This window comes from Pan troglodytes, chromosome 19 (genome assembly GCF_028858775.2).
Source record: "Pan troglodytes isolate AG18354 chromosome 19, NHGRI_mPanTro3-v2.0_pri, whole genome shotgun sequence".
NCBI classification, from domain to species: domain Eukaryota; kingdom Metazoa; phylum Chordata; class Mammalia; order Primates; family Hominidae; genus Pan; species Pan troglodytes.
Window position 1 is genome coordinate 90,983,942 of NC_072417.2, and position 22,158 is coordinate 91,006,099.

Below are 22,158 nucleotides of genomic sequence, written 5' to 3' on the forward strand. Positions count from 1 at the left end.
GGCACCTGGATTAGAAAGGAAGCGGTGAAACCGTCCTTATCCACAGATGACATAACCCTGTGTATAGACAATCCTTAGGAATCCACAAGAAAGGTTACTTGAACTAGTAAATAAGTTTAGTAAGGTCACAGCTTACAAGACCAGTGTTTGAAAATCATTTGTGTTTCTTGATGCTAGCAGTAAACAATTTGAAAATGAAATTAAGAAAACTCATTCACTATAACATCAAAAGCAACTAAATCCTGGGGAATAAATTTACAAAAGAAGTGAAGATGTTTACACCGAAACTGCAAAAACATTGCTGAGAGAAATTAAAGAGGATCCAAATAATTGGAGAGACATTCTGTGTTGATGGATGGGAAAACACAATATTGTTAATCTGGCACTCTACCTAGATTGATCTGTAGATTTGATGCATCTCTATCAAAATCCCAGAAGGCTTTTTTGTTGTTGTTGTTGTTGTTTGTAAATTGACAGGCCAATTCTAAAATTTATGCAGAAATGCAAAAAGACCTGGAGAGAGGGAGGGAGGGAGGGGGAAGGGGGAGAGAGAGAGAAAGAAAGAAAGAAAAAGAATGGAGGTAAAACAGAACATGAAAAGATAAAACAGGCTGAAGGAAAATATTTGCAAATCATAAAGCTAGTAAGGGACTTGTATTCAGAATATATAAAGAGCTCTCATAACTTAATAATAAGACAAAGTACCCAATTTTAAAATGGGCGAAGGATTTCAATACACATGTCACCAAAAAAGATATACAAATAGCTGATAAACACATGAGATTTCTTGCTATGTGTCCATTCAAATTTTCCATTTTTCCTGCATTGATTTTGTTAATTTGTCTATTCCTAGGAATTTGTACTTTCATCTAAATCATCTTTTGTTGGCATAAAGTTGTTTATTGTACCTACCTCAATTCCTGTAAAATCAGCAGTCATGTCCCCTCTTTCATTACCGCCCCCCCCCCACCCCCAAAAAAAAGTAAGAGGGAGAGATGGAGTCTTGCTGTGTTGCCCAGGCTGCCCTTGAACTCCTGGGCTTGAGAGATCCTCCCACCTTAACCTCAAGAGTAGCTGGGACTGCAGGCACGTGCCACTGCACCCTGCTTGTGTATGTTTTTGGTTCATTTCGTTTTGGGTTTATATTACCATTGTTATTCAATGTTATGTGTAGTCAGGGTGATAATAGATTAGCAACAACAGTGCTATTAACAGGTATTATGTCTTGTTTCTCTGCTCTGTTTCCAAGAACAGATCTTAACTCATTGAGTCTGTTCAAAATTCACAGTTCTGTAGAGTTTACCGAGGAGAAAACAGAGACCTAAAGAGGCAGTGTGACTTGCCCAAGATCAGGTAGTCCTGGGTTCAAACCCAGGTTTTGCAGAAAACTAATTCCATGCCTTTTGCCATAGGTAAATGAGCAAGGGAAAAAACAATTTGCAAAACAAATTTGTAAACAAACATCTTTAAAATGTATCTTTCTAGTAATCAAAGAAAGAAATTAAATAAGCCAGATTAAAAAAGAAACATTCAGTTGAGAAAACTTAAATATGATACTGAGGAGGATGAGAAAAGAAATTTCTTTAAGTCTCATGTATGGGGGGAAAAAAATTCTTCCATGCATCTTTTGCTGGTGGCCATGGAAACAGGTGTAAATACCTTCAGGTGGTGAAAATAATGATGTACATCAAAAGAATCAAATACGTTATTACCTTGGGAGGTTATTTTTTTAGCATCTGTATTAAGGTTTTTTCTGATATACATTAAACTGCACATATTTAAAGCATAACATTCTATAAATGTTGATATACATATATATCTGTGAAACTACAGCCACAGTCAAGATAATGAGCATATCCACTGAGGTTGAATGTTGAAATGTGCTGGTGGGAGGGCAGATGCAGTGTGCTGGAGGGAGAAAGAAGCCAAATTGTTAAAACTGGGCAACTGGTGGAAAGATGGTGGTGGAGGGAATGGGGAGACCTCCCTTATAATTTTGCCTATAAAGGCAGCTACACATAGCAGTTTTAAAAATATTTGTCATTCATGTAGGAAGGTAATCATTTCTTAAATATTATTTAATCAAACATTTTTCTTTTTTGGGTAAAATCTGGTCTTTTGAAAATATGAAATAGCATTGTGATTATGAGACTTTGGGACATCATGTAAGAGTAAAGGTTCAACAACAAAAGTGGAAACTAATTTACAGTTGCCATCTTTTACTCTTGCCACATAAGACTTGAATAAAAAGTACCATGATATACTTTTATCATTACTTTATAAAGGACTTTCTCATGCAAAGAAGTGGAAAGGATACCATCTTATAGGAGAATCCTATAAATTGAATAAATGCATCTTTATGAAAAATGTAGGTCATCTTTATTTTTCTCATTCCATGGTGTTATAAAACTTTCTCAACTGATCATGGTCTTAAGAGTGAGTTGTCAACTCTGGGCTAGATTTCTAGGAATGCCACTTATTAGCTAGGTGACTTTGGGTTTAATTTTTACTTTCTCTGAGCCTTTGTTTGCTCAGCTAGAAGAAATGAATAATAATATATACTATTGCAGGATTATTGTAAGAATTAAATGAGATAGTATGTAAGTTTCTCACATTGTAGGCTCATGTTATCTTCCTTATATTCAGCCCTGCGTAGTCTGTTTCTCACTATCACACATTTGCTCTGTAATTACATATTTGTGTATACGTTTCTGTAATTTCAAAGAAGTGAGTCAAATTTAACCCATCATAGACATGACTATAGTAATCATTTTGGTATGTTTTATAAGGTGGGTGAGGGAGGTTGTTTTGCCCTGAAAACATCTACAAATGCTAGCATATAAAATTGAGCAAAAGATGTGGGATAGAGATTGAATTCATATTCTTTGTGAAGACTATTAGGATTTGTTCTTGTGATGATCAGATTGTCAGTTCAGTTTACTGTATTTCACACACAGTAGGCCCAGTTAGGGTTCCAGAAATGCTTATAAATTTGTCTCCTGTGGTATTATCTTAATGTGATGTTGGATTCTTCATCGCTGAAGTCAGCTATTCAGGTAAAACTTTATTTGGTAAGATCAGATACCTAAGCAATATATAGTCACTAAGTCACTTCATATATAAAACTTGGGGCCGGATACGGTGGCTCATGCCTGTAATCCCAGCACTTTGGGACGCCAAGGCAGGTGGATCACCTGAGGTCAGAAGTTAGAGATCAGCCTAACCAATATGGTGAAACCCCATCTCTACAAAAAATACAAAAATTATCTGGGCGTGGTGGCAGGTGCTTATAATCCCAGCTATTGGGGAGGCTGAGGCAGGAGAATTGCTTGAATCCAGGTGGTGGAGGTTGCAGTGAGCCAAGATTGCACCATTGCAGTCCAGCTCAGGCGACAAGAGCAAGACTCCATCTCAGAAAAAAAAAAAAAAAAAAAAAAAAAAAAAAAAACTTGGTTTCCCCTTCATTTTACAGGTATGTTAAAGAGGAAAAAAATAGAATGCTTAACATGTTGCTACTTGTGTACAAATTGTATTAATCATTATATGATAAATGTTTCCAGATGGTATCTATTTTATGGTACTTAGACTTTCTAACCTTTATAATGATTACTATATATACGTTTTCTTTCTCCTACTAGATTATAAACTCCTTGAAGGCAGGATTCATGTTTAGTTTATCTTTTCATAAAACTTAGCTATGTATATTGATTTATACATATGTATTTAGTAAATATAGCTTGATTAATTGAATAAATCTTCATATGTAGTAGATTTCTGTATTGACTTCTGCTGGTATAAATTTTCTCTACAAAGTTTGATGAGATAGGAGTGATGGGGAAAATATGAAGAGTATTAATGTATCATTTTCATTTCCACTAGTATCTTTGCTAGACCCCTAATCTCCAGTAGTTTTAAAGCTTTGGGTTATGAAAAGGAACTCCTTGTCTCCGAAGTGGTAGATATTTTTTATGATATGTTGCAAAACAAAAAGACAACTTTTTAGTTCAGAAGGGAACCAGCATTTATTAAGCCCTAGCTATGTGCTAGGATAGGATCTTTTAAGTAGTCTCAGATCCCTTTGAGAATTCAGAAAACCTAAATAAAACAAGAAAGAAATTTTAATTATAAAAGAATTATCTCCAAAAAGTTTCTCCTTTTCAACCTTTCATGCTTTTAATATTTACTATGTAAATTGCCTAAGAACTTAAAAAACAGGGACAGCTTTCCAGTTTATTTTATGAAGCTAACATACCAAAGACACAAAAAATGATAGGCAAATATCTAACTTTAGATTTTTGTCACATAAGTGTATGTGAGACTCTTAAAATAATTTACCAGAAAGTGTAATTCATCAGTATCAGTATTTTTTCTTTAAAACCTTTTTTTTTTTTTTTTTTTTTTTGAGGCAGAGTCTCGCTCTGTCGTGCAGGCTGGAGTGCAGTGGCGCAATCTTGGCTCACTGCAAGCTCTGCCTCCCAGGTTCATACCATTCTTCTGCCTCAGCCTCCTGGGTAGCTGGGACTACAGGCGCCTGCCACCACGCCCAGCTAATTTTTTTTGTATTTTTAGTAGGCACGGGGTTTCACCATGTTAGCCAGGATGGTCTCGATCTCCTGACCTTGTGATCCACCCGCCTCAGCCTCCCAAAGTGCTGGGATTACAGGCGTGAGCCACCGCGCCCGGCCTAAAACCTCTTTCTAAAGAGAATTTGAGACAAATGCAACAGCATATTAAAACAATAGAATAGTAGAAGTAAGGCTTATCTTTAGAATGCAAAGAACTCTACTAATATTCCTCCACATTGGTAGATCAAGGAAGTAAATTCATAAGATTATCTCACTTGCTACCTGTAAGGTCATATAGTAAAACTCAGTATTATTTTGGGTGTCTGCTTCTGGCTAAGACAGACTAGCCAGTGTCAGACCAACCCTGCCGCCGGGAACTAAAATGCTTAGGTAAATAATAAAAAGCAACTGTTTGAAGGTATTAGAAGCTACTAGGACACTGAAGACTTTGAGGCCAAGATCCCAGAGAGAAGGGAGGTCTAAAGAGGCAGAATAAACATTTGGTGCCGCATGACCCCTCAGAAGCATTTGCCAGCTTCAGTGCTAGGACTGAAAACCTGAACAAAAAGCTGAGGTTGAGCAGCTAAGCAGAGTTTTCAATAGATGTCAGAGGCTGGGGTCACAAAAATGGGAGTTCAGGGATGACAAACCCTGGTAAACATCCCAGGCTTTTGGTTGGAACCACCCCTCTTACCCCCTAAAAACCCCAACTTTTTACCCTAGGTGTATGGTGAACCTAAAAATTTTCCTGAAATCCAGCCCTCACAAAACACAAAAACTTAGTTTTGAATTGGCTGAAATAGATTAAAATGATTCACCCTTGCTCTTAAATGCTTGTCAGAAGCAAAACTAAATCCTCTCTAGAGGAAGGTAACATTCACAGCCTCAGCTTATCTCCACAGTTTTGTGCATGCAAGATTAACATTCAGTCAAAAACTAAGCATATAAAAAGAGACAGGCGATAAGGTTACCCACAGGAGATCTAGATATTAGGGTTATCAGACATGGACCTTAAGGTAGTGTTGATAAATAGGTTTAGTAAATTAAGTGACAAATGGAGGATTTCAGAAAGAACTGGACACTACTAAAAAAGTTAAATGGAAATTCTGGAATTGAAAAGTGCAATATAGGGTGACAATAGTTTACAGTAATCTTTTGTATATTTTAAAATAGCTAGAAGAGAAGAATTTGAATTTTTTAACATAAAGACATTTAAGGTGATGGATATCCCAATTACACTGATTTGATCCTTACAAATCATATGAATGTACTAAATTATCACATGAATCCTGAAAGTATGTGTATCTGTTATGCATCAATTAAAAATTAAAAAGAACTTTTAAAAGTACAGTAACTCAAATTAGGAATTAAACAGGAGGGTTTAATAGTATTCTTAGCTGAAGAAAAAATTAGTAAACTAGAAGATAGATCAGAAGACAATATCCATACCAAAGCACAGAGAGACAAAAGGATGGAAAATGAAAAGAAAAAGAAAAATATGTAAGAGACAAATGGGACACTGTTAAAAGTCTAAAATACTTATAATTGGAATCTCAGAAGGAGAGGAGAAAGAATAGGTCAGAAGCAATAGTAAAAGACATAATGACTTGAGAATCTTCCAAAACTAATACAGACTTGCATATTTGAGGATCACTGTAGCTCTAAGAAGAATCAATACCAAAAAACAAAAATAAAGGGAAAAGAGAGGAAAAATTGTCAAAACAAAGAAAATCTTAAAATCAGCCAAAGGAGGAAAAAGATACATTACCTTCAAAGGAGCGGCAGTAAAGACTGACAGTCTACTTTGCAAAGAAATGGAAATCAAAATACAGTGGAACGATATCTTCAAAGTGTTGTAAGAAAATAACTGCCAACCTAGAAATCTGTATGAAGCAAAAATATCTTTCAAAAATGAAGTGAGAATATAGACATCTTCAGACAGACAAAAATTAGAATTCATCACCAGCAGATCTACACTAGAGGTACTATAAAGAAAGTTCTTCAGGTAAAAGGAAAATTATCCCAGCTGGAAGCATGGAGATGCAGGAAGGAGTAAAGAGCACTGGAAAGGATAGATAGACGAATACATCTAAAGTAATGTGAACTGTGTAAAACAGTAAAAATATTGATAGGTGCAGCAAACCACCATGGCACACGTTTACCTGTGTAACAAACCTGCACATCCTGCACATGTACCTGGAACTTAAAAATTTTTAAAGTAAAAATAATAAATGGCAACAGCAACACAGAAAGCTGGAAGAGAGTTCTGATGGGGGAAAAACACAGGTTATTTTTCCTCGGCTCTCACTCTACAACAGTGATCATCACAGAGGACTTCTTTGACCAAATGTGTGGATTTCTCCCCATGTGCCAAGCAAGCAGTCAGTTCTGCAGTGGACACCAGCTGGGTCTCTCTCAACACAGAAGACTTCTGTGAGCAAATGTGTGAGGGTTTCTTCTCACACATCAAACAAGCAAGGAGTTCTGCTGTGGATATCAGGTGGGTACCTTCCAATTCCATTTCAACATTATCTACCTGGAGATAACTCAGATCTCACAGGTTGAAGCTCAGTCTCCAGGACTGTCCCTCCTTGAGACACCAGTTGCAAGTCTGGGCCTCCAGAACTTCTGACCCACTAGCTTCAAGTTGGGATTCCCACCACCCCTCTTTGGGTTCAGTTAATTTGCTAGAGTGGCTCACAGAACTCAGGGAAATAATTACGTTTACCAGGTTATTACAAAGGATATTATGAAGGAAACAGATGAAGAAATGCCTAGAACAAGGTATGGGGGGTGGGTGCTTCCATGCCCTCTCTGTTGCACCGCCCTCCTGGCATCTCCATTTGCTCGGGCATTTGGAAGCTCTCCAAACCCAATCCTTTTGGGTTTGTTTTGTTTTGTTTTGTTTTTTGGTTTTTTGGTTTTGGAGGCAGTCTCTATTGTCCAGGCTGGAGTGCAGTGGTGCAGTTATGGCTCACTGCAGCCTCAATCTCCTGGACTCAAGCCATCCTCCCACTTCAGCCTCCTGAGTAGCTGGGACTCCAGGCACGTACCATCATGCTAGGCTAATTTTTTAAAAAAAATTTTGTAGAGGTGGGGGTCCCACTGTGTTGGCCAAACTAGTCCCACCTTGGCCTCCCAAAGTGCTGGGATTACACTTTGGGAGCCACTGCTCCTAGCCCCTTTTGGGTTTTTATGAGAACTTCATTATGAAGGCATCATTGATTAAGCCATTGGCCATTGGTGATCAACTTAACCTTCAGCCCCTCTACCCTCCCTGGAGATTGGAGGGTAGGGCTGAAAGTCCTAACCTTCTAATCCTGCCTTGGTGTTTATGGAGACCAGCCCCCATCCTGAAGCTACCAAGAGGCTGCCAGCTATCAGTCAACTCATTAGCATACAAAAAGACATTACTTTGGAGTTTGGAAGGATTTTAGGAATTATATGCCAGGAAGCAGGATCGAAGACCAAATATATATTTCACAATATTACAAAGATAAATATAGTTTAAATGTCCTCAGGTCTTTGTAATTTATATTAGATTTTAATGAGTCAGAGATAGTAATATCTAGGGTAGTCCTTCTCAATCACATTTGGTGAGAGAATCACATCATAATGTTCAAAGACAGCAAACTTCAACCTGTGGGTCAAATCTGGCCTGCCAACTATTTTAGTAAATAATGTTTTATTGGTGGAACACCGCTATGCCTGTTAGTTTACATATTGTCTATGGCTGGATTCATGCTGCACCGCCAGAATTGAGTAGCTGCTACAGAGACATTGTGGTCCACAAAGCTTACATTTATTGTCTAGCCCTTGATAGAAGAGATTTGACAACCCCTGGGTGTTGTGGACTGAGTGTATGTGTTCCCCAAAGATTTGTATGTTGAAATTCTAACCTCCAGCGTGATGGTGTTAGGAGGTGGGGCCTTTGGGAGGTATTTAGTTCGTGAAGGTGGAACCCTCACAAATGGGATTAGAGACACAGAGTTCTTGCTTCTTTCTGTCTACTCTCTGCCATATGGGGACACAGCAAGAAGAATGCCATCTGCAAGCCAGGAAGAGGGTCTTCGCCAGAACTTGACCATGATGGCACCCTGGTCTTGGAGGGTCTGTAGAACCCAGCCTCTAGAACTGTGAGAAATGTTTGTTGTGTGAGCCACCCGGTCTATGGTATTTTTGTTAGTAGCAGCCAGAACTAAGACATCCGTGCTAAGGCATCTATTATATATTATGAATTAACTTCTTTACATTTAGAATGCCTTGTAAGAACTGGAAAAAAAAATAGTCACTCAGAATGTTTTCTGCAGGACATAATTCTTTCATAGAACTTGAGTTGATTAACTCTAGCGTAATCACTAAAAGGATAGAAAGAGAATTTATAGCTACCAAACTAATAGAGAAGGAGAAAGGAAATAAAATAATAAAAACCATTTACTGTCCAAAAAAAGACAAAAAAGAAAAAAGGAACATAGAATAGGAGGAACAAGGCCAGGCGCGGTGGCTCATGCCTGTAGTCCCAGCACTATGGGAGGCTGAGGCGGGCAGATCACCTGAGGTCAGGAGTCCAAGACCAGCCTGGCCAACATGGTGAAACCCCATCTCTACTAAAAATAAAAAATCAGCCGGTTGTGGTGGCCCATGCCTGTAGTCCCAGCTACTCGGGAGGCTAAGGCAGGAGAATTGTTTAAATCTAGGAGGCAGAGGTTGCAGTGAGCCGAGATTGTGCCACTGCACTCCAGCCTGGGTGACAGAGCAAGATTTCATGTCAAAAAAAAGGAGGGACAAGTTCAAAACAAGTAGTAAGATGGTTAATTTAAGTAGTAACAGACAAAATGGACTTTAAGGCAAGACATCCCTAGAAACAAGGAAAGTTTGTAATGAAAAATGAGTCAATCCACCAAGAAATATGTATGCACCTAATAACAGAGCTTTAAAAGACAAAAGCCAACAGAACCAAAAGGACAAAAAGATAGATTCAGTGTCCCTATTTCTTCTATTATACACAAATTAGGGAGAGCAGGATATTTGTTGAATATGGCATAAATTCACAGACCAACTTTCATATTATACTTACTGGTAAAACCCTGAAAGCAGTCTCTTACTGTTATACCTTATAACCCACCCCTAGAATTTCTGCTTCCCATTCTAGCAACTGAGTTCTGCTGGGATTTGGAGTTCTTGTTTTCCAATAGGGAATGTTACTACCAGAGGACACAGAAAGGTTCCATTGAATTGAAAGATGAGGCTATAACCCATTTGGGACTGTTGATGCCACTGAACCAACAGGTAGGAAAAGAGGTCACTCTCCTGACTAGAGTGCTTAATTCTGATTACCAAGGCAAAATGGGGTAATGCTATACAATGGGGGCAGGGAGGAGGATGTTTGTAACTCAGGATTCTCTAGAGTGTCTCTTAGTACTTCTTTGCACCATATTAGAGACAAAATGAAAAACTGCAGTACTCAAGAAAAGGCAGGTCTGTTGAGGAGTCACATGTTTCAGGAATGAAGGTTTAGGTCACCCTGTCATGTTGAGAACCCTGACTGGCTGAGGTTCTGATTGAGGTCACAAGACATGTTGGATGCATAGTGAGAGAAGAAAGTTAAGGACACCATCCATGGCTTCATAACCAGGCGCAGAAGCAAGGATTGTAGTAACTTAGCGTATTTTTTCTTGTGTCTGTATGTTTATATGTATTAACTTTGCTTTCCCCCCCCCTTATTTTATATATAATTACTGGAAGTTAATTAAACAATTTGATCTTTAGAGAACAGAATATTTAGTGGGACTGTTAACTGAATTTTAAGGAGTAATTAATATAGCCAGTGATTAATACAATGTCTGTTCGGACTGCAGCTCCTCATTTTGGGGAGAAGGTGAGAACATGTTCATTTATAGGAAGGTAGCTGCATGTTACCTTCATGTGGAATCAGAGTTGTTTTGATACTTCAAATATAGAGGGTGTGTATGGAAGCCAAGTAGCCAAAGGGGTGGACTGTGCCAATTATTTATTGTTGCTCAGTTCCCAGTTTATGTAAATCCACATCCATTTATGCCCTGCTTTTGATACAGGAGCTGGGCACTGTAGACATTTCCCTTTGGTGAGCTGGCTTCACTTTAGGCTTTGCCAATGGAAGCACTGGAGACACAATGTAAGGAGGAATAGAGGAGAAAAGGGTCTTCCCAGCCAGGCACGGTGGCTCACGCCTGTAATCCCAGCATTTTGGGAAACCGAGGCAGGAGGATTGCTTGAGCCCAGGAGTTTGAGGCCAGACTGGGCAACATAGCAAGACCTCATCAATACTTAAAAAAAAAGAGAAAAAAAACAGCCACGTGTGGTGGCGCATGCATTAGTGTCAGCTACTCCAGAGGCTGAGGTGGGAGGATCGCTTGATTGAGGCTGCAGTGAGCTGTGATTGCACCACTGCACCCCAGCCTAAATGTCAGAGCTAGATTCTGTCTCAAAAAAAAGAAGTAGGGGGTATCTCTCCACTCCCTCCTTCAGTGCGTGTGCTTTTGGTGCAGCAGTCAGCAGGCTGGCATAGGAGAGCCCTGGCAGTGCTCACCTCAGTGGTGCCTATGAAGCAGCCTCAGCCCACCTGTACCCTCAAGGAAGTTTCTCTGCCTCCCAGTAGGGCCCTCCTGTGGACCACCTCTTCCCTGTTCCCTCTTCTAGGTCTTTCTGCTACTCTCTAGCTGTGTGTTCTGTGGCAGCCATGCCCTCTCCAGTCCTGCGTGGAGGGATCTTCCTCTGAGTTCTTAGCCTCTTTCTTATACACACACACACACACACACACACACACACACACTTTTAGCTTGGAGCTATTATAGTAAGTATCTACTTTCTGCATTTGCTCTCTCTGGACCCCATAAGGAACTATTTTTACCCCTCTAAAAACATAACCACCTTTTACTAGTTAACACATCTTCATATTAACTCTATCCTGTTCTAGTTATTGGTATGGTTTCTGGCTCCTGACTATTCCCTAAGACTTACTAACAACATTACTATTTAATCTTTAACGTTGCTGTCTAAAGCTACGCCAGTTAAATAAGACAGGTGTATTCATTTTCTGTTTTTGCGTAACAAATTACCACAAACTTAAGAGGTTTAAAGGATGATCAGTGTTACTTCCTAAGTCCTTCATAGTTCTTTTGGTTATAGGACTGAGGTCCTTGTTTCCTTGCTAGCTGTCAGAGGAGGAGTTCTCAATTCCTAGGCTACCCATGTTCCTTGCCTTGTAGCCTCCATCTTTAAAACAGCAACTGTGAGGCTGGGCGCAGTGGCTCACGCCTGTAATCCCAGCACTTTGGAAGGCCGAGGCGGGCGGATCATGAGGTCAGGAGATCGAGACCATCTGCCTAACACGGTGAAACCCCGTCTCTACTAAAAATACAAAAAAAAAAAAAAAAAATTAGCCAGGTGTGGTGGCGGGCGCCTATAGTCCCAGCTACTCGGGAGGCTGAGGCAGGAGAATGGCGTGAACCCTGGAGGCAGAGGTTGCAGTGAGCCGAGATCGCGCCACTGCACTCCAGCCTGGGCAACAGAGCGAGACTCCGTCTCAAAAAAAACAACAACCAGCAACTGTGTTGAATCTGTCGCCTACTTTGAACTTCTGACATCCTCTGTCTCTGACCTCTAAACCCAAATTTAAAGGGTTAATCGGGCCCACTTGGATGGATAGTCGCTCTGTCTTAAGGTCAACTGATTTGGGATTTGAATTAACGTCTGCACAGTCCCTACAAATAGTACCTACGTTCGTGTTTGATTAACTAGGGGAAGGTATGTGTATCCCAGGGGCCAGGAATCTTAGGAGGAATCTTAGAATTCTGACTACCAAAACAGGAAATAGAAATTAAACCATGAAAAATGGTTGTTATTTACAGCTTATATACCCAGAAAACCCAAGATGATAAGCTAAAAAATCATTTGATGCAGTATAGATAAGTCAGTAACTGGACTAGATACTTACCATCAGTAACCATTCAGGCAATCCACAGGATATTTGATCTAATACATAAAAATCAATTTTAAAAAAAATTATAAAATACCTAGACATGAGCTTAACATGTACAGGAAATAAATATGAAGAAATGGGCTGGGCACAGTGGCTCACACCTGTAATCCCAGCACTTGGAAGGCCGAGGTGGGCGGATCACCCGAGGTCGGGAGTTTGAGACCATCCTGACCAACATGGAGAAACCCCGTCTCTATTAAAAATACAAAATTAGCCGGGCATGGTGGCACATGCCTATAATCCCAGCCATTTGGGAGGCTGAGGCAGGAGAATCGTTTGAACGCGGGAGACAGGTTGCGGTGAGCCGAGATCGCGCCATTGCACTCCAGCCTGGACAACAAGAGTGAAACTCCATCTCAAAAAAAAAAAAAAAGAAGAAGAAGAAATGACAATTTCACTGAAAGAGGGAAAAAATGGAGAGATGTTCTCAAATAGGAAAATTAATTCTTACAGAGCTTTCAGTTAATTTGTATGTTTAAAGCAATTCTAATTTTTAAAAAATGTATTTTTCTTTTGGAGCACGACAATATGGTTGTAAATTTTATCTGGAAGGATAAAAGAATAAATACTTTTAAAAAAATAAAGGAACCTAGTGGTAGCAGATAACCAAAATTTTATGAAACTGGAATAATTTAAATAGTGTCATTGTGGCAGAAGCGTGCAGTTATTAATGGAGCAGAATGGTCTTCAGGCCCATCTGTTATACATGAATTTGATGTATGAAGAGCCATTGTCACAAATGAGCAGAGACAGGAAGGATCATTTAGTCCTCGTGCACTAAATGACTCCCAGGCACTGTTAGTTACAGAAAAGAAGGTAGATCCTAGTGTCTACCACATACCAAAATAAACTTTAAATGAAGTATCATCTGTATAATAGAAAAAATTTTAAGAAATCTAGAGAATAAAAAGAGCTAATTTGAATAGTTCCTACAAATACAAGTAAAATCTCATGAAAATTTTTGGTAGAATTTGATTAGCGTTTAAAACTTGGTGAATGCCAAAAACAAAAGGCAGACAAAAACTGGGGGAAGTGTTTACAGCAACATGATTAAAGGTTAATGTATTTAACATGTATAAACTTAATAAGTTCATTATGAAGAAGCCCACTAAGAACTGAAGAGACGGGCCAGGATATATAGACAGGCAATGTACAGAAAATGAAATTCATGTGGGATAACAAATATGGGGAAATATGTTCATTAATAGTCAAAGAATTGTAAATTAAGGCCATTGAAATACTTTATCAGATTAGCAAGGATTAAAAATTATAATACTTAGTGCTTATGAGATTGTTGTGAAATAAGCACACTTGTATTCAGCTAATAAAACTACAGATTATTAAAATGCTTTTGGAAGCAGTTTCATAATGAAACCCTTAATTATACCCTTTTGTTTTAGGAAGTCTGTTTCTGGAAATCTCTCCTAAGACAATCACAAATACAGAACAAACTGGAATAATCACCAATACAGAACAAATATAAACAAAGGGGATTAGTGATAAAAACAGTGTCAAATGGAAACACCTAAATAAGCAACCGGGGAATTAAGTAAATTATGGTCCATCAACAAAATATTTTGTTGTCATTACAAATTGTATTTGTGGAGTTTTTTTGTTGTTTGTTTGTTTTTTGGAGACAGAGTCTCTCTCTGTCGCCCAGGCTGGAGTGCAGTGGCGCGAGCACCATCTCAGCTCACCGCAACCTCTGCCTCCCGGGTTCAAGCGATTCTCCTGCTTCACCCTCCCAAGTAGCTGGGATTACAGGCACACACCACCATGCCTGGCTAATTTTTATATTTTTAGTAGAGACGGGGTTTCACCGTGTTGGTCAGGCTGGTCTCGAACTCCTGACCTCAAGTTATCCGCCCGCCTTGGCCTCTCAAAGTGCTGGGATTATAGATGTGAGCCACCGCGCCTGGCCTGAAGTAAGCATTTTTTAAGAGTGTAAATTAAGATGGTGGTCAACTGTGTACCAGCACTACTGTGCCAATTAGAAATATTTATCAGCTATGGCCAGGCACAGTGGCTCATGCCTGTAATTCCAGCACTTTGGGAGGCCAAGGCAGGAGGATTGCTTTAGGCCAGAAGTTTGAGACCAGCCTGGGCAACAGGGTGAGACTCCGTCTCAAAAAATATGAGACCTTGTCTCTACAAAAAATTAAAAAACTAAAAAACTTAGCTGGGTGTGGTGTAGCCTGTGGTCCCAGCTACTCAGGAGGCTGAGGTGGGAGAGTCACTTGAGCCCAGGAGGTCGAGTGAACTCTGATAGCACCACTGCACTCCAGCCTGGGTGGCAGAGTGAGACGCTATCTCTTTATACACACAAACACACACATTTTCCAGCTATTTATTCTTCCATTGCATCTTCTTCCCAGCATCAGAATTTCTTCTCTTCATCTGCCCATCTGTGAATCTGTTCTCACAGAAGATTATTCCTGTACTTTAATGATTCCTCCCGTTAAAAACTCACAGCTTCCATTTTTGCTTTTCTCTTCTTTTATCTGAGCATAGTTAGAGTCCACAAAAGTTTGGTTATAATTAGCATTTTTACCACCAGGGGCTATGATTTGTATTTCAAACAGTTTTTCAAATTTTAAAACTGCTTCAGTGGAATTTGAAACTATGCAGTTGTTTCTTTCAGTGTTGAACATCATTCTTTGGGTGCTGAATGTTTAAATTCTATGTTATGGTACATGTGTCTAGAAATGAAGAACAGTTAGTGGGAAAAATAACATTAATGTTCAAGGAGACTTTGTGTACTTTTACCTGAGAGATGCAAGGGTGTATAGATTTAAAATGTAAGAGCCACATTCTGGATCATCTTCATTTCAAGTAGTTGTATTTACTGCCGTTTTCTAAAATGTAAGCTCCACGAAAGCAGGGACCTAGAACATCATGTGGCACATATAGTACACTCTTAATAAGTATGTATTGAATGAAAGATTGAATTTTCACCTGGTGGAAGTATCTACAACTAGAAGTCATGAGTATGTAGACCTCAGAGCATCTGAATTTCTTGGAATTTGTGTCACTTAACACAGTGTTACTTTGTTGGCTTAAAGTGGCAGTTCTGAAGAAGGGAGGGACCAGCCCCTTGGCAGACCTTTGGAAGGATGGACTTTTGTTTAGGGATGTCATGTGATTCGAGTTGGGCACAATGGCATTTAGTGGGTAGGAGCCAGAGATCCTAGGTATTCTGTGCCTGGACCTACTTCCATGCAAGTAAGACTGTTAGTACATCTGTTATGACTTCTGAATTTCGCTCTGGATATTATGTGGGTGAAAAATTTACTTAAGCTTAGAACCTATTTTACATGTATAGAACTTTTTGTGCTGTTGTAATATATGCTGAGTTTCTGGAAACTCTGAAAAGCAACTGTCATATACATTCAGGGAAGGTTGTACTTTGTCTGGGACTTGCTCAGTAGTTAATTCATCATTTGGGAAATCTCTTCACCTGCTAATCAGTGCCAGTCATGGAATTTGAGTTGCAATGCCAACTTTATTTTCTTCATAGTACTTAGGAAATTACTTATGAAAAACTGAAATTACTTTGTTTATTTACCTGTGTTTGTATTTGTTTACCCACTAACTGTAAGCTCTTGATAATAGGGATCTTACGTATCTTGTCAGTGGATATCCTTACACCTAAAATCAACTCTGGCACATTGTGTGGCCAGTTATTAATAAATGATGCCCAAATAATGGACAGATGTTTGAATGAGTGAATCATCCCCTTGGGCGTGATCTTTAAATGCTGTTGTTCCTTAAGCCCCCATCTCAGGCCCTCTTTCCTGTTTACTCTCAAACTCCCTTCCTACCTGATCTCAACTATAACCCTCACTTTGATTTATATTTCTGCATTAACATCTCCTGAAATTTTTCTCCAGTCTGGATCTTTCCTGTGAACTCTGGAATTTTACAGTCAGCTCCCTTCCCCAGTTTAATGTTTCAAGCATCTCAAACGCGAGGGGTCCTTCTCCAGTGTTTATCTTAGTGAACGGACCACCATACACTTAGTTACACTGGTGAGAAGCCTACGGATTGTTCTTGACACCTCCCTCTCCCTTATACCCATATCCAATTCATCACCCACTTCTGTTCATTTTGTCTTCTGAATGGTGTTCAAGCCTGCTTTGCATCCCCAGATCTAAACTACCAAGTCTAAACTCTTATATTGACTGCAGTAGCCTACGCATTGGTTTCCACCAGTCCACTCTTACCTTCTTGTAATCTATTCCACATAGGAGCCAGAATGATCTCATCAATAACTGATTGTTACTCCCTTGCTTAAAATTCTTCATTGGCTTCTCATTGCTCTGAAGATAAAGACAAAAAAATTTAACCTAAGTCTTCCCCACCAGACTGGGTGTAGCCATTTCTTTCATTGCTCTGCAGCCTTTAGGCCCCCCATCATCTTGCCGTTTCTCAAACATCCTGTGTGCCTTCCCACTGTAGAACTTTCATGCATGTTGTCCCCTGTTGTGCCACCAGGTCTCCTTCAGAACTTAGCTCACTTTCGCAGGAAATCTTCTGTGACCTCCTGACCAGCCAGAATCCTTCCTCTTAAGTGCTCTCATAGCACCCTGCACTTCTTATTAGCATGCTGTAATTAATGTATTAGGAAGGAAATTGTCTGTCTTTCCCGTAGAATTAGGTTTTTAAAAATTCATTAAGTGTAGGTATGGCCTCAGTATAATGTTTATCTATATTATCACCATAAAGAATGGCCTGCTAGCAACTATGGCAATTTGTCTTCCATTATCTAATTGGTTTTTACTCAGTAATTTCATAGGGTCAATCAGTTTGATTTGTTACTTCAGGGGCATGCTGTATTTCATTTATTCTAAGAAGCACATTTTTCCCATTTTTAACATCTCTGAAATTGACATGCATCTTACAGTCAATGGCATATATATCATGGTATAATTGGCAGCATTTTTGTTTCTTAGTGATGCATAAAATAATGGTGCATCTTATATTCGAAGGTAGATTAGGTATAAAAGTTTGTATTTTATAACAAATTCATTCTGTAAGGGTTACCAGGGATGTATGTTGCTCGTTATTCTGTACAAGTGTTAATAGGATTTTTCTGTAGCTATAGCAGGTAACTGATGATATCTTGATCTCTTGAAGAAATTCTGGCTGAAATCATTTTCATCATATTCCTGTAGAGTCGAATCTCAGGGGCTTGATGTATGTATTGTTTGTTCAAGTCACACACAAACCCAAATTTGTATGTGTATCTGTTTTGTTTTAGAAAAATTATTTTTTATCTATGTGTGGAGGTGGGCAGCCATCCACTGGTTCCAGAGATGGTCAACTAACCCCCTGAATGCGTTCTCCCCCCATCTTCATTTTGAAAGAAGTTTTAGATGGGCACGTTTAGAGACATTTTCCCCAGCCTTCCTTGTGTCTAGATATGGGCAAGTTCTGGTCACTTGAATGTGAACAGAAATAATACGTAAACTTCCAGGGCATGAACCAAAAAGGAAATAATTTGCTCTTCAATTCCTCTTTTCCTTCCTCTAGTGAATAAAACAAACTTTGAACAAGGATGCTTGGCCAGCCTGTCTGGACTGCAGGGGAGAAACATCTTGAGCATGTTGTATTTTGGGGTCTCTTTGTTATAGCAGCTTCGCTTTTACTCTAACTGATATATATATAAGAAATTGTTTTGATTATCCTCTTCAATTTCCAAAAAATGAGGTCAACCTTACTATCAGTTCATTGTAAGTTTGAAGCATACGGCTGTCACTTTTGGACCGCAGTGAAGAATATATGCTCTTTAGGGATACAGCGTGTATGGATGCAGCCTATGCTTGAAACTCAGTCCGACCTCAGTTGAATGACGACAGCTCTGTGGCTCTGTCACTTACTGTCTGTGTCTGTACACAGAGGTCCTCTGAGCTTCATCCTCTGATCCTCTCCTTGAAGATGCAGGTGATACCTGTCTCAACAAGATCGATTTGAGGAGCGAATGAAGTCATCTATTTGAAAGACCTTCCGAGCCCAGTGCTGAGTAAATGACAGCTCTTGCTACCATTAGTTTTTCCAAAGACTATCACTTCACACTGTCTGCTGCCCTAGTATCTTTGCAGTTGGAACTCGGTATTTATGGAGGATTGTTTGATTTTCTAAGTTTTATCTTAAGATTAAGCAAAACCACTGGAAACGTTCACACTTGGACTGTGTTGCCTTGGCCCCCCAGAGAATTGCTGACTTTTTGCAAATTCCTTGAGTTTTCCCGTCATGCTTTTTGGCTGTCAAGAGGCTGCAGAAGATGATTTAATAAAGCCTACCCTTGCACACACATGCTAGCGCAAAAAAGAAGCTGTCTAGTGCATGACTACGTCGCCTGTGTGAGGTACCCACTAAAATAACTTACTTTTAGACCTGAATGCTAGGGAAACTTTTTCTTCCCTTGTAGAACAGGTGGGTGTTCTTATGGTTCATGAGAATCCGTAAAGGACAGAGAGAGGAATTGAATCAAATAGTAAAATAATGTGGCAAATTTTAGGTTACCTCTGAGTACGTGTTAATCCATTAGTAGATGTGGTTCCATTAAAGTCTTGGAGGAGGTAAACTCTACACTTATTTTATTTATTTATTTATTTATTTTTGAGATGGAGTCTCACTCTATTGCCCAGGCTGGAGTGCAGTGGCACGAACTTGGCTCACTGCAACCTCCGCCTCCTGGGTTCAAGTGATTCTCCTACCTCAGCTTCCTGAGTAGCTGGGATTACACCCGCCATCATGCCCAGCTAATTTTTGTATATTTAGTAGAGACGGGGTTTTACCATGATGGCCAGGCTGGTCTCGAATTCCTGACCTCAGGTGATCCACCCGCCTCTGCCTCCCAAAGTGCTGGGATTATAGGCGTGAGCCACCGCGTGTGGCCCTATCACTTTTTTTTATTTTAAAAGAAACCAGAAAGCCAAAAGGTGGCAATTAGCAGTACATTGACTTTATGAGAGTAATAGGAAATATTTGCTTCTTGAGATTGGTATATGAACATAGTATTAGATTTACAGTTCATACCAATTTTATGCTTTGAATTTTAGTTTTTGATGTAAGACAGTAATTTCCAGGAAGTTGTTTAAGGGACAGAAACAACGAGCTATAACTAATACATACTTGTTAGTATAGAAAGTTTGGGACTACGCAGCTCACAGTCTCAAATGTGATCTCAGTTTGCTCCAGTAATCAGTATACTGGTTTGTGTTTATTTAATGAACGACTAAAGACTAAACTTAATTAGAACCTTTTTTTTTCTTATGAGGTAGTTCCCTTAGGATCTCTGTCTAAACTTTTGCAGGGTGTGGGCAGCATCTGAACCTGTTGTGTGTTTGAAAACAGGAAATTAAAATGTTTTTCTGTTAATTGATATTTTTCAGGTAAATTTTCTTCATTTTATGAAATTTAAGTTTTTACATTTCACATTTTTAATGTGAAATATTGACAAGCTTCTTGGTACCTGTGGGGGTTTTTTCCTGCAGCAATATAATCAGTCACTTTTTTTTCTACTTTGTTTCATTATAGAAACCATTGGCTGGGCACCGTGTCTCCCGCCTGAAATTCCAGCACTTTAGGAGGCTGAGGTAGGCAGATCACCTGAGGTCAGGCGTTTGAGCCCAACCTGGTCAACATGGTGAAACCCCGTCTCTACTGAAAATACAAAAATTAGCCGGGCATTGTGGTGCATGCCTGTAATCCCAGCTACTCAGGAAGCTGAGGCAGGAGAATCGCTTGAACCCAGGAGGCGAAGGTTGCAGTGAACCGAGATTGTGCCATTGCACTCCAGCCTGGGTGACAGATTGAGACTGTCTCAAAAAAAAAAAAAAAGAAACTATTTAGGCAGACATTCATGTCCTTTATCAGCTTATTACTCCAGTGTAAACCCCTGAAACTCCTGTTATTCTCACATGCAAGCCCTGGGCTTCACAGATGTTTCTGGATCAAGGGACTGGGTGGATGGTGGTATCATCTCTTTTTATATTTGATTTTTCTCTTGTGCAGATTGTCATCAGACTTTCTGCCCAGGTCTTGTATGCTCACCTGCTCTCCCAAATTAAAATCCACCTTTGAACACAAGTTAGTTTAATGGCTCCTGAAACTGAATCCACACAGTTAACAGTCCTTTTAGTTCACAAAATTGCAAAACCTTTGAATAGAAAGCCACCCTGGGGATCATCTGCAGTCAGTTCTCATGTAGTTCTTATATTGATAACTGCCCCAGGCTCCGTTTCATCACTTCAGTGACTGACCAACGCTTATATGGTGCTGGGACTTTGTCCTTTCTTTTTTGTAATTATGAAGGAGAACCTTTTCTAAACTTGCCCAAATATGCCACAAGTTTCAGAACACAGAAATACCATGAAGTTTAAAAACAAAAACAAAAACAAAACAACAGGCAAGTGCCAAATTCAAGCAAAAATAATTATTTCACTCCATCTGTCAGGGTTGATATTTCAGGTCTTTGTGCTATTGGTTAAATACAGCTTGTTGTTTTATACTTTGATGTAATGTTTTCATTTAGGCACATCTGTGAATTTTATTGATTGATTGGTGTGACAGTATTTAAAAGTCTCCAGTTTATTGATAGGATTGAAATAAGCTCTAATTTATGGGCTCCTCTATCAGCCAAGAGAGAGAAACCATACAGTTATGTGAACAGGGAAAGGTGACTGTCAAGAATTGTTAACTGTAACGGGATTAGAATAATGAGGGATTGGCTAGTCAGAATAAAGAAAGCCTTAGAGGATTCAGGAATAGCAGATATAAGGAGGAGACTCCTGCCCCCAGCCTGAGGTGGAACATCCAGTGAGAGATCACAGCCATGGCTCACGGGGTGGCAGAGAAGTCACTATGATGCTGTGTTGACGGAACTTGAAAGCAGTTCGTGGGAAGGCATCTCACCAGAGGCACTGTGTGTGCAGGGGTGGCGACATGGCTGGAGTGTGCCTGCAGGATCCTGCCAGGGAGCCCTCTAGCCAGGAGGCAGAACTCTTCTCCTGCTATGTCTCTAGTGCCCTGTACTGAAAAAGCTGAACATCATGCCAGCTGGCAAAGGAAAAATAGTTAAAGGTCACAGATCCATTTTCACAGAGCAGGCAAAAAGCAGAGTTTGGCACTGAGAGGCAATAAATCCCCACCTCCAAACTCCTTAGTAGTTTTTTGGGAAAAGCATTATGCTTATCAGTGGTTACAGAATACATATTCCTAAGATTTCTTGCAAACAATGAAATCCCAAGCATTATTAATAACCACTCTGTAACACATAGGCCAGGATGTACCAGCAAGGACTACTGTATCTGAGAGACTGATTGGAGATTTTCTTCTGTTACTTTAGCACATTTAAAGTACACACACACACACACACACACACACACACACACACGTGTCATTATATAGTTGACTGAAAGTGGAGTGCTATTAAAATTATACTGTCATTTTCTGACTTAATTTGAGGTGACTTTAAACTCAGAAATCAAGAAAAGGTTTTCAGAACGTGGTACTTAAAACTCCCATACTTCTAGCATGGGCAACACAGCAAGACACTGTCTCCACAAA

The 22,158-nt window shown here is 39.5% G+C and overlaps 1 protein-coding gene across 23 annotated transcripts in view; it reads left to right on the forward strand.

The window, feature by feature from the left end:
• The window catches only part of TNRC6C (trinucleotide repeat containing adaptor 6C), a 151,425-nt gene that overhangs the window by 14,515 nt on the left and 114,752 nt on the right, over positions 1-22,158 (forward strand). For 15 of the 23 annotated variants that reach the window (XM_016933004.4, XM_016932992.4, XM_016932998.4 and 12 more), the window contains exon 1: positions 6,909-7,065. The exons of 4 other annotated variants lie outside the window; for them this stretch is intronic. In XM_016933004.4, the coding sequence (XP_016788493.2) occupies positions 7,007-7,065 (59 nt within the window). In that variant the 5' untranslated portion in view covers positions 6,909-7,006. Of the gene's footprint in view, positions 1-6,908; positions 7,066-17,233; positions 18,953-20,127; positions 20,187-22,158 lie in introns of those variants that run through there. 4 more of the 23 variants (XM_054670177.2, XM_054670172.2, XM_016932993.4 and 1 more) reach the window with 3 other exon arrangements.